This window comes from Staurois parvus, unplaced genomic scaffold, assembly GCF_062004578.1.
Source record: "Staurois parvus isolate SC_StPar_1 unplaced genomic scaffold, SC_StPar_1.0 ptg000149l, whole genome shotgun sequence".
NCBI classification, from domain to species: domain Eukaryota; kingdom Metazoa; phylum Chordata; class Amphibia; order Anura; family Ranidae; genus Staurois; species Staurois parvus.
The window spans coordinates 5874053-5886848 of NW_028317945.1; the positions used below are offsets into that span (position 1 = coordinate 5874053).

The window sequence follows — 12796 nt, forward strand, 5'->3', positions numbered from 1 at the left end:
TGTTTAATTGGACAACTATGTGGCAAATGAGGTTTAATATTGATAAATGTAAGGTTATGCACTTGGGGGCTAAGAATATGCATGCATCATACATACATACTAGGGGGGGTACAACTGGGGGAATCAATGGTGGAGAAGGATCTGGGAGTTCTGGTAGATCACAAGCTTAATAATGGCATGCAATGCCAAGCTGCGGTTTCTAAAGGGATCAAAATCCTCTCTTGTATTAAAAGGGGTATAGACTCCAGAGAGAGAGATATCATTTTACCCCTGTACAAATCATTAGTAACACCACATCTGGAATATGCAGTTCAGTTTTGGGCACCAATTCACAAAAAGAACATTGGGGAACTGGAGCAAGTACAGAGAAGGGCAACCAAACTGGTAAGAGGCATGGAGGAGATCAGCTACGAAGAAAGATTAGAGGAACTGAATTTATTCTCTCTTGAGAAGAGATTAAGGGGGGATATGATCAACATGTATAAATACATCAGTGGTTCATATCGTGAACTCTGTGTAGAGTTATTCACCCTGAGGTCATCACAGAGGACAAGGGGGCACTCTTTACATCAAGAGGAAAAGAGATTTAATCTCCAAATACGGAAATGTTTCATCACAGTAAGAGCTGTGAAAATGTAGAATAGACTTCCTGAAAAGTTAGTTCTGGCCAGCTCAGTGGATTGCTTTAAAAAAGACCTGGATTCTTTCCTAGATACACAGAATATAACTGGATACTAACATTTATAGGTAAAGTTGATCCAGGGAATATCCGATGGCCTCTTGGGAGATCAGGAAGAATGTTTTTCCCCTGCAGAAGCAAATTAGATCATGCTTTGCTATTTTTTTGCCTTCCACTGGACCAACTGTGGGTATAGGATTATAACTTGTTTTTGGGGGGGGGGTTAATGGTTGAACTGAATGCACTTTTGTCTTTTTTTCAGCCAGACTAACTATGTAACTATGTAATTATAATATGATTTATGTCAGAATTGTATATGCTATTTTTTTTTTCATTTGCTAATGTTCTTTTTTTCCCCAATAAAAGTGGAGTTACTTTTTGGGTATTAATGGCACCCCTGTGCATCTGCTAAAGAGCAGCACATCTCTCTATGTGTTAGGAATGCACACAATTTTGCACACATTTGCCAACAGGCAATAATGGGAACCAAGCCATAGCTTAGACCAAGGGTTGAAGGAAAGAAAATCGCTCAGTTCCCCCATTAACACAGTTAGTATTGAAAGGGCATCCCTCCCGCTGTGCTATTGTATCCTGACTGTGAGAGGTTCCCTGCCCTCGGAATAAAATGATCAATGGCGTCCCTAGGGTTGGTGTCACCCGGTGCGGTAACACTTGGTGACACCCCATCCGACGATCCCCTCAGGATGGATCGGATCTGCGGATTGAGCATAATGGATTAGAGTCCGATCCATTATCCTCCCCAATCCGCAGATTCGATCCATCCTGCGAGGATCGTCGGCTTGCAACCTATACAGGGTTAACTGATCTTTCCACGAGCTCCACAAAAAGGTAAGTTTTTTTTAAAGCAAGCCCCTCTCTATCTCTCCCCTCTCTCTCTCTCTCTGCCTTCTCTCTCTTCTCTTTCTGTGCCCTCTTTCTCCCCCCCCCCCCGCTCTCTCCCCCCTACCTACTGCATGAAGATGCAGTGCTGTCACCAGTGTCCGGGGATTACACACTGACCTGCTGCATACTCTGCCCGCCCCTCCAGCTCTCTGACTTCAGCACCCGTGGCAGGGATGTGGACCCACCCCTCTGCTGAAACTCCAAGGAGGAGAGGTGTCCGAAGTGCCTGCCTCACTGTCCATCCCCTCAATGCTTGCTTATTTCAGAAACAGACTGAGCCTCTCATAGGGCCCTGTAGTAACCCTGAGGCCTCGAGCAGTGCCCGAATGGTCTGGTGGAGCGGGTCTGATGTCACCCCATGGGAAAGATGTCACCCGGTGTAGCGCGCACCTGCCTAGGGACGGCCCTGACAATGATCACTGCTGGAAGCTATAGCCGGTCAGCAGTGATCACATGAAAAAAAAACTGACAGGCTGGTTGTACTAAAGAAGAACGATAGACCAACTTCAGTACAACCAGCCTGCCCATAGATGGATCAAAATTCAGCCTGTTCCTGCTGAACTGGACAAATTTCGATCTGTCTATAGCCAGCTTTAGTCTTGCATGCCTCGAGAGTGAAAATACTTATTAAGGGTGACGTGACTGGAAGGTTGAGAAACACTGGTCTATATAACACTGGACATTTTAGCGGAAGGGTGTCCAGTCTGAAAGTTAAAATGATTACAACCTCCAGCAATCACTCAGAACTTACTTTTAACTGATCTGACTTTAACAAAGTGAATTCTAATTGAATATGCATTGTACATGAAATGTAGTTGCCATTGCCTACTTCTTACAAGGCTTAACCACTTCACGTCTGGACACTTTTACCCCCTTCCTGTCCAGGCCAATTTTCAGCTTTCAGCGCTATCACACTTTGAATGACAATTGCGCCATCATGCAACACTGTTCCCATATAAATTTTTTAGCATTTCTTTGAGACAGATAAAGCTTTATTTTGGTGGTATTTATTCACCACTGGGTTATTTTTTTTTTTTTTTTGCTATATAAATTAAAAAGTCAAAAAATTTTGAAAAAGTGTTTCTTATAAAATTTTGCAAGTAAATAATATTTCATCATAAATATTAGCCAAAATGTATTCAGTTATCTTTTTAGTAAAAAAAAACAAATTTAGTTTATAACCAAAAATTTTTATTTTTAAAATGTGTTTTTTATATTTTTATATATTTTTTTTTTTTTACATACTGTCACCCTAGCAGTACAGTGTCACCATGGTGACACTGTACTACTTGTGGGGGGGCGATGGAAGATTTTTTTTTTATATACTGATTGCTTTTATACCCATAAAGGCTGTAAAAGCAATAATTTCTCCTTCTCTCTGGCTGCATTCTTGCAGCCATTGAGAAATACTCTGAGAGCTGTGATTGGTCGCAGCTTGTCACATGGTACAAGGCTGTTGAGAATAGCCTTGTACTATGTGACCTCTGTGATCACAGATTTCACATGTAGTAAGCAATGATGTCAGGAAGTGACATCTTGTTTACTACTATTCATGTGATCACTGATTGGCCAATCACACAGAGGTCCCATACAGTGATCTGTGTTCCGCTGTGTCCTCTGGACACAGCGGGCCCCGATCATGGTGCCGCGCGCTCCCAAGGAGTACACACAGGCAATGGATGTGGGGGGACGTTTAGAAACGTCCACCCACATCGGCAACACTCCTGTCCGGCCGTTTATCTACATGGCCCAGACGGGAAATGGTTAAAAAGGCCGCTTGTACTCTCCATCAGAAACTTATGCTACGATGTGACACATCTTGGAGACAGGAATAGAGTGTTGTAACTATATAAAAGAAAATGTCTGATCAACAGGTATTATTTTATGAAATTTGCAGATAAGAAATGTTGAAAATTAAAGAAAAGGCTTTTTACTGTGTTTTAAATGTTCCCCCCCTTCCTCCCCTTAACTAATGCTGGAAACCATTTCTAATAAGCAGTGTGAATACCTGTGCAAAACGCTCGGAGTATTGGCAACAGCGAGGTGGCTGCTCTGGGAATTCCTCACTGTTGTTGGCTCTTACCAAGCCGCTCAGAGCTGTGTGCTTGGGAAATAAAGGTATTTACACTTCCTATTAACAAATGTGCAGCATTAGTAAAGGAAAGGGGCAGGCAACATATAAAGCTTACTTAGTAGATAGCCTTTCCTTCTACCTTAATATTTTATATGACCTACTCCACTAGGCAGGGGCGGACTGACAACTCATGGGGCCCCCGGGCAATAGGGGATCATGGGGCCCCTGTGTCCTTGCCCAAACTTAAAAAAGCCTATGAAAAAGGTACTGACCCTGGGCCCTTGGGCAGTGCCCGAGTTTCCAAATGGTCAGTCCACTCCTGCCAATAGGTACACAATATTCTGCTGCTAAAACTTTTTCTTTCTGATTCATCAAGGCTTAGCATTCTAGTGTTTTTTTTTGGGTAAAGTTTTCATGAAATAAATAGGTAAATTGTTGCCAATTTAATTTTGAAAACACTACTTGAGTGGCTGTTATGCTGATGCATTTTTTAGATCCATGTACACTAGGCTTAAAAAACACCAGTTCCCTTGGCCGGAAAAAAAACTCATATAGAGCATTTTTTGTACAGGTATTAAGAAACGTTTATGGGGGTTTTTTTCGGGCAGAAAACTCCTCAAAAAAACACTGCTTTTAAAATATGCCTCTAATCGTTCTAATGTGCATGGACACATAGGATAACATTAGCTGCTTCTACAGGCAAAACACAACTCCTGCAGAAGCAGCATTTTTTAGGCCCAGTGTTCATGGACCCAATTATATTCTCTGGGTTAGTAAGCAAGGTCAGCAGGATTGCTAGGCAACTAAAAACTTCACAAGTAAGACCTAAGCAATGGCAATCTTCAAGTGAAACTTTAAGAAAACAGTAAAAAAGGGCAAACAGGCAGGAATTTTAATGCAGAAGACATGCTTTGTCTCTTCTGCATCAAATTTACTTACCTGCCTGTCCACCCTTGTAAAGTAAGCTGTGCATGCACAGTTCACTATACAAATTCAGAAATGCAGAATCTGATTGAACTCCTGCTCAGCAAATGACAATGGCTGGAAACAGAGACCTAGAAGCCGGCCACCCGAAGATGTGAATGGTCATTCAGGTGGACTGTTCCAGAACACCACATTGCTGGAGTTTAGGTGAGTATTGTTCCGCTTTCATGTTTCCCTTAACGTGTGTACTTTGAATGTTAGGTAACTTTAATAGTAAATCCGTAAATAACTTCAGGAATGGAGTATTGGAGTTCCTGTTACCTACATTCACTGATAACAGGATACTTCCAAACTTCAATCCTCCAGTACCTATATCAGGTTGTATTTCCAGGATTGGGTCTTAAGCTGGGTGCACATACTTTTTTTCATTCAACCCAGCAGAAGAGCTGATCAGATGTGGGTTGAATGCTGGTTTTCAGGCATGCCCATTTGTCACAAGCCGGTCATGAGACTGGATTATGTAGAACAGACAGCTATACACATGGTCTCAGCAAGTCCCTGCTGAACTGGTTGATTTTCAGCCCATGTGTACAAGGCTTTAGGGCCTCATTTACAAAAGTGTGAAGGGAAATAAAATGAATTGATGTTCCTGGGTCTGATTTACTGTAGTGTGACATTAACTGCTATTCGCCCCACTGCAGTACATATACTGCAGTGGGGCGGCTCCTACAGGCACAGCAACGTATAGTTAAGTTGCTGCATGTTTCAGGGTTTCGGGCACATGCGCGTCCCCACCCGCCTACTTCCCTGTGATTTTACACAGCAGGAGTTTGTCAGCAGATCCTGGCCTATGTTTCATGGCAGGGACCTGCTGATGTGTCAAATTACAGCCCAGAGCCCTGTGTTGACAAACACAGGGCTCTAGGCAAGGGGAACTATCATGCAGCACACTTTACACATTGTTAGACACACATTTAACCCCTTCCCAGCCAGTGTCATTAGTACAGTGACAGTGTACAGTATTATACTGATCACTGGATTAGTGCCACTGGAGATGTCCATGTCAATTTGTGTGAAAAAAAAAATTATATAAATTTAATTTGTGTACAGTGTTGCATCAATTGCCAGTTAAAGTAGCGCACCGCCAAATAGCAAAAAAAAAAAAAAAAAGGCCTGGTCATGAAGGGGGTAAAAAGGTTTTTTTTTTGGTAAAATTTTCCTTCATGACCCTGAATGTCTGTAGTTCATACAGGTTCATCTCACCTTTCTCTCCACCATAATATATTAGGCCCTGAGTGTTACAAATATGTTAAACATTCTTTATAAAGAAACAAAAACACAGCAAAACAGGATTCCTGATTTTATTTTTTAGATTCTTAATTACAAAGGATCACATGTCACCATTGCTAAACTATAAAGTAAAACACATTTTAAAGCTCAACTGTAATCAAAACATGTATTTTCTTTTTTTTTGTAAAATTGTCTTTATTTGCTAGTCCTGAAGTCCCACAGCGTAGATTTCTGCCCACTTCCTACCCAAGGACTGGGAGTTATGACAATCTCCTCAATAGACAGACAGCAACAAAGGAACTTTTTTGTAGCAGTTTCTGTTGCTGTCCGTGCCTACCTGCTCCCATTTCTAGTCCTGGTGTCAAAGGGACAGAACATGTAGGGAAAACTTCCAAAGGGGTTCACAGCAACCATAACAAAAATGATAGATGTTCTAAGTCTTCACCAGTCGATACAAAATAAAGAAAATGTTTTAACTGGAGTTGGGCTTTAAATTATAGTTTCTAACACCATTGACAAAAAAAAAAAAAATCCCCTTAAACCCTTACTTAAAAAAACTCATGTACTTAAATAAAATGACAGCGACCTACTAGTCCAAAACATTTTCTTACATTATACAGTAAACACCTCTATTAAGTTATGTGTTGTGTACTTTTCTAGATGTTAAAAAGTGCTAGTCTTTAAACATAGTTACATTGTACTTATTCTTTATTATATTACTGTGTTGTTAGTAGGTATCCTTTCATACCCAATCTGTGCTGCCTCCTCTGCAAAGATCACAGGAAAAAATTAATCTGTAACTCAAAGTCCGATTTTATACACTTTTAGGCACATCCCCAACCCCTCCCCTCCCAGATGACAGTGGCTGTGCCTGGTAATTGCCCTGCTTAGGCACCTAGCAAAGCATTATGGGACTGCAGTGTGCTATATTCACACAAACAATTTTCAATGGGGCTGCAGTGGGAATCAAGGCAGTGAAGACATTTCGTTTATGTACCAGTGGGTGCTTACTACACAGCAGGGGTTTGGTTTTTTTACTGACAGACGTGCTCAAATAAATATATGGATATCAACAGATATAAGCATTTAAAAGTCACCCTTTCTGTGCTACTCCTATGAATCAAACTGCATCTTCCTATCATGCTTGTAAAGGATATTAGAAAATTAAATAAAGAAGCCGAAGGGGGAATACAGGACATTGCAGATAGTTCCTTAGGATAGTTTAATGTATGATGCCCACTCTTTTCTAGAAATAAAAGGGGACAGAAGCAACCAATATATAATTGTAAAAATAGTTTGTGGACCATACCAACACTAGCAGTGTTACAGCGTATGCTGGGACTAGAACCTGTCAAATATACTATTATTTCAATGATGTGGGAGATCTGGCAAGCCTAGACTAAATCCATATAACTATTAGGTTATATAATGTAGATAAAACTAAAATAGCAACAGCTTCATAAAATGCAATAGTGAAGTAAAATTAAAGCGGATAATAGGAATATTTCAAGGGTCACAAACAGAACACTTCAGATATAAACTGCCTAAAGAAGGGACCCCTTAACTGTTACTGTACTTTTCAGGATGAGCTGGGGCCCACAGCTTTTTTTGTTTGTTTGTTTACAGAACGGCCATCAATAAATGTAGTGCTAGGCCTAACTAAATTTACTGAAATAAAAACCATATTCCATTAGTGATTTCCTATTAAAGCAAAACAGCCTAACACCAATGGCTATTATTCCAGTATTTTTACTAGTGCAGCAGTAATCATTCCCCGCAGATACATGTGTGGGTCTATATAAAACGTAAAAAAATAAGAGCATGAATAATAATAGTGCACACATAGGGAAATAAAAAAAAAAAGTGTCTGAGACAAGTTCTATCTCAACTAGTGCTGTTGCCCATAGCAACCAATCAGCTTTTATCTTTTCCATGCAGCATTGGGAATGACAATGTAAAAGCTGATTGGCAGTGCTACAGTTGGAGACAAATTTGTCTCGCTTTTCAGTAATTCCTCCCAATGTTTTCATCTTTCATATGTTGAACACTTCCAAACCTGTTTACCATCAACTTTTATGTTCAAACTATTTAGCAAATCATTAATGCAACTGTTACACCTTAGCTAGAAGTGTCTTCGTTGTCCATTTTATATAAGCTACAGGCTAGATACTACAAAATGAGTGTAGACAAATACTATTAATCTACTTTTAAAATCCCCTGCACAAATAATAAAACAAAAACAAAAAAAACTATGTACATAAATAAACATATTGTCCTCAGGAATTACAAGGATCATAATTAGAAAGTTGTACTAGAGGAGAAAAAGTTAAAGGTTAGAAAACTATGTACACAAGAGGTTTGGAGCTGTCCACAAACTGCACCAGCTTTGCTCACTTCTTCCTCCCAGATTTCTTTGGACTGGCCTTTGCCTTGGGCTTGGATGGCTTTGCCTTCTTCACCTTGGATACTTTGACGGGTTTGGCTTTGACAGTCTTTGTCTTTTTGACTTTTTTAGGTGAGGGTGCCGGTTTTTTCTTTGTCACCTTCTTTGCTTTCTTCTCCACCACTTTGGGCTTCTTGGCTTTGGCTGGAGACTTGGCCGCCTTTTTCGGCTTTGCTGCTTTTTTGGGAGTTACCGATTTCTTGACCTCCTTCTTGGGCTTCTTAGTTGGTTTCTTAGGTTCCTCAGACTTGGCCAACCTGAAGGATCCAGAAGCCCCCACACCCTTGGTCTGCTTGAGGGTGCCAGAGGTCACCAGCCTCTTGATGGATAACTTGATCTGGGAGTCAGCATTGTCCCCCACCTTGTAGTGATTCTTAATGTACTTTTGGATAGACTGGCGTGACGAACCAGACCGACTCTTCTCCGCCTGGACCGCAGCCACGATCATGTCCGAGTACTTTGGGTGGTCGGTGGACTTCTTGGTTGACCTGGATCTCTTGGGCTTTGCAGCTGGTGCGGTGGATGAGTTCTCTGCCATGTTGGTGTTGATAGCAGGTGCCTCCGACCAGGAAAACTTTCTTGTGAAGGCAGCTGGGTAATTCTTTTGTCTCACAGCTGTCTATTCCAGCCTTTGGGACTGCTGATAGATAATATCAGGGAGATCAGGAATGGACTGGTCAACGGAGAAATAGAGTCCTGAAGGGACAGCTTGTAAAATCCGCCTGCTGACTTGTCTTCCCCTTCAGAGGTATTTACAGTCCTTCAGCACTGACGGATTCTTCAGCACGTAGCCGAGTCAGTGTGCGGAGTTTGCACCTGTCTCAGGACAAAGTCACTCGTCTTATATCTTCAGAATGGGGATTTTTTTTTTTTTTTTTCTGTTGAATAATGTTCTTCCCCTGGACGGTGTCTCCGCCTCAGCTGTCTCTCTCTGCTGCTCGGCGACACTCACAAACACTCTTCTCCTCGGAGCCTTCCCTCCCTCTACTGGCCCCTCCCGCCGGTTCCCGCCTTTTATTTGCTGAGGTCGGACCGAGTTGAAGACTGCCGGCTGCGGGCGGGAAGAGGCAGACATGGCGCCGCTCCTCGACTATCTGTGTTTCTTGGCGTATACAAAGTGTCCATTCCCTGAGCCCCGGGGCGCCGCGCCAGCCCCCTAGCCGTAGTCTCTGTCAGCTGGGTCCTTCCTCTCTCAGCCCCCCCGGTCTCACAGTCCCGGGACTCCCCACAGCCCGCGGGAGAGCCCCGAAAAGCGCCGTGCTGCTGCTAAAATCACACACATTTCCTCTATTCTGGCCCCTGTCTATCGGCCCCTGGGGGCCCCTCGGGAGTGAGGCTTCGGCAGGGTGAAGGTGCATCCCTGGTGCAGTGGTGGGGTCCATCAGAGGACGGATCCGTCTTCTCTGGATGATACTGGAGCCGGCAAAAGCGACCCCAACTAACACAGAGACGAGGGAGCCCAGTGTGTCCATCAGGGAGAGGTGGGAGGGCCTGGAGCCCTCCTGGGGGACACCCCAAACTCTGCCACAGCGGCACCCCCAAACCCCACTCCGGGGACACCCCCTGACCACACCGGACAGCTTTTTACTGAACTTTTCTGCAGACTTTAGGAGTGTTACAATGCAGCCATTCCTGTGCTGGGGGTACAGGAGCTGGGAAATGCGGGGTGCACAGTCTGCAGCGGGGTCCTATCACTCTGTGTGTACCCCCAAAATGCATAACACTACACCCCAACCATGGAAAACACACATTCTGAATGCAGGATAGTCTGAGAGGTCACAGACAAGTCTCATCCCTGAACCCACACACTGTCCTCCACTCAGCCATGACCATAGCTGGGGTTCCCCTCAGATACCATTCTAGGGGCAGCCATCAGCCTATAGCCACACATACTTCTGTATTCTTCATCCTGGGATTGAAGAGTCATTGTCCCTGAGGGAGCCTCAAATTGTGTTTAAAGGAAAATATCCCCCAGAAGCCTGGGGTGCTGATAGAGATGGCTCCCTACAGGCAGACACACAAGAGGGCGATTTACTGAGACTGGGGCAGATGTTCATGGCAACCAATCAGCTTCAAGCTTTGACTTTCAGATTTAACTGAATAACCTGAAGCTAGAAGCTGATTGGTTACTGTGCCCAGCTGCTCCAGAATCTGCTCCAATTTTGATAACTTCTGCCCAGATACAGAGGGGATTTACTAAGACTGGAGCAGATAGTTCATGTCAACCAATCAGCTTCACATGGTTGTTTTCAAAGCTTTACTGAACAAGCTGAATGTAGAAGCTGATTGGTTATTGTGCACAACTGCTTCATATTCTGTCTGCTCCAGTTTTCATTAGCAGGTTCCCCCCACAGAGCTTTGATGGGGCTTGGGGGTGTCATTTACAAAAACAAACCCATTCAGCATTCCACTTTATTTATTTAGTAAGTAAATGATGGCAGGTTAGTAAAGGTGCCAGGCTGATTTATGATACCATTTCCCTATGAAGATGCCAGGCTGAGTTATGATCGCATTTCCCTATGAAGATGCCAGGCTGAGTTATCCCAGTTCTTTGAAGGTGCCAGGCTGTGGTGTGATCCAATTTCTAGGTGTGCCTGTGTGTGAAGGTGCCAGGGTGTGTTACGATCCCAGTTATGTATGGAGGGTGCCAGGGTGTGTTATGATGTCAGTTATATATGGAGGGTGCCAGGGTGTGTTATGATGTCAGTTATATATGGAGGGTGCCAGGGTGTGTTATGATCTCAGTTCTGTATGGAGGGTGCCAGGGTGTGGTATAATCTCAGTTATGTATGGAGGGTACCAGGGTATGGTATGATTCCAGTTCTATATGAAGGATACCAGGGTGTGTTATGATCTCAGTTCTGTATGCAGGGTGTGTTATGATCTCAGTTCTGTATGGAGGGTGCCAGGGTGTGTTATGATCCCAGTTTTCTATGGAGGGTGCCAGGGTGTGTTATGATCTCCCTTCTCTATGGAGGGTGCTAGGGTTTGTTATGATCTCAGTTATGTATGGAGGGGAGGGTACCAGGGTGTGGTATAATCTCAGTTCTCTATGGAGGGTGCCAGGGTGTGGTATGATCTCAGTTATGTATGGAGGTGCCAGGGTGTGTTATGATTTCAGTTATATATGGAGGGTGCCAGGGTGTGTTATGATCACAGTTATGTATGGAGTGTGCCAGGGTGTGGTACAATCCCAATTCTGTATGATGATGCCAGGTTGTATTATGATCCCAGTTCTCTATGGAGGGGGCCAGGGTGTGTTATGATCTCCCTTCTCTATGGAGGGTGCTAGGGTTTGTTATGATCTCAGTTATGTATGGAGGGGAGGGTACCAGGGTTTGGTATAATCTCAGTTCTCTATGGAGGGTGCCAGGGTGTGGTATGATCTCAGTTATGTATGGAGGTGCCAGGGTGTGTTATGATCCCAGTTCTATATGGAGGGTGCCAGGGTGTGTTATGATCACAGTTATGTATGGAGTGTGCCAGGGTGTGGTACAATCCCAATTCTGTATGATGATGCCAGGTTGTATTATGATCCCAATTCTGTATGGAGGGTGCCAGGGTGTGTTATTATCTCAGTTCTCTATGGAGGGTGCCAGGATGTGATATGATCCCAGTTCTGTATGGAAGGTGCCAGGGTGTGTTATGTTCCCAGTTCTCTATGAAGATGCTAGATTGTGTTATTATCCCAGTTCCGCATGAAGGGTGCCAAGTTGTGTTATGACCTCAGTTCTCTATGAAGATGCCAGGGTGTGTTATGATCCCAGTTCTGTGTGGAGGGTGCCAGGTTGTGTTATGACCTCAGTTCTCTATGAAGATGCCAGGGCGTGTTATGATCCCAGTTCTGTATGGAGGGTGCCAGGGTGTAGTATGATCTCAGTTCTCTGAAGATGCCAGGTTGTGTTATGATCCCAGTTCCATATGGAGGGTGCCAGGGTGTGTTATGATCCCAGTTCTCTATGGAGGCTGCCAGGGTGTGGTATGATCCCAGTTCTCTATGAAGGGTGCCAGGGTGTAGTATGGGCCAAGTTCTGTATGAAGGGTGCCAGGCTGTGTTATGTTCCCAGTTTTGTATGAAGGGTGCCAGGTTGTGTTATGTTCCCAGTTTTGTATGAAGGGTGCCAGGTTGTGTTATGTTCCCAGTTTTGTATGAAGGGTGCCAGGTTGTGTTATGATCTCAGTTGCCAATGAAGATGCCAGGTTGTGTTATGATCCTAATTCTGTATGATGATGCCAGGTTGTGTTATGATCTCAGTTCTGTATGGAGGGTGCCAGGATGTGTTAAGATCTCAGTTCTGTATGAAGGCTGCCAGGTTGTGTTATGGTCTCAGTTCTGTATGAATGGTGCCAGAGTATGTTATGATCTCAGTTCTCTATGGAGGATGCCAGGTTGTGGTATGATCTCAGTTTTGTATAAAGGGTGCCAGGTTGTGTTATGATCTTAGTTCTGTATGAAGGGTGCCAGGGTGTGCTATGATCCCAG

The 12796-nt window shown here is 43.6% G+C and overlaps 1 protein-coding gene across 1 annotated transcript; it reads right to left on the reverse strand.

Annotated features, from left to right (window-relative positions):
* Positions 1-5927: 5927 nt before the first annotated feature.
* On the reverse strand, positions 5928-9311 carry H1-0 (H1.0 linker histone). The gene has a single exon (XM_089674275.1). It carries the CDS (start codon positions 8849-8851, stop codon positions 8261-8263), a length of 591 nt encoding a protein of 196 aa, XP_089530401.1. The 5' UTR covers positions 8852-9311; the 3' UTR covers positions 5928-8260.
* Between the last annotated feature and the right edge of the window lie 3485 nt (positions 9312-12796).

Coding starts and splice junctions, on each gene's coding strand:
- H1-0 (XM_089674275.1), bottom strand. CDS start 8,851: ATGGCAGAGAACTCATCCACCGCACCAGCTGCAAAGCCCAAGAGATCC.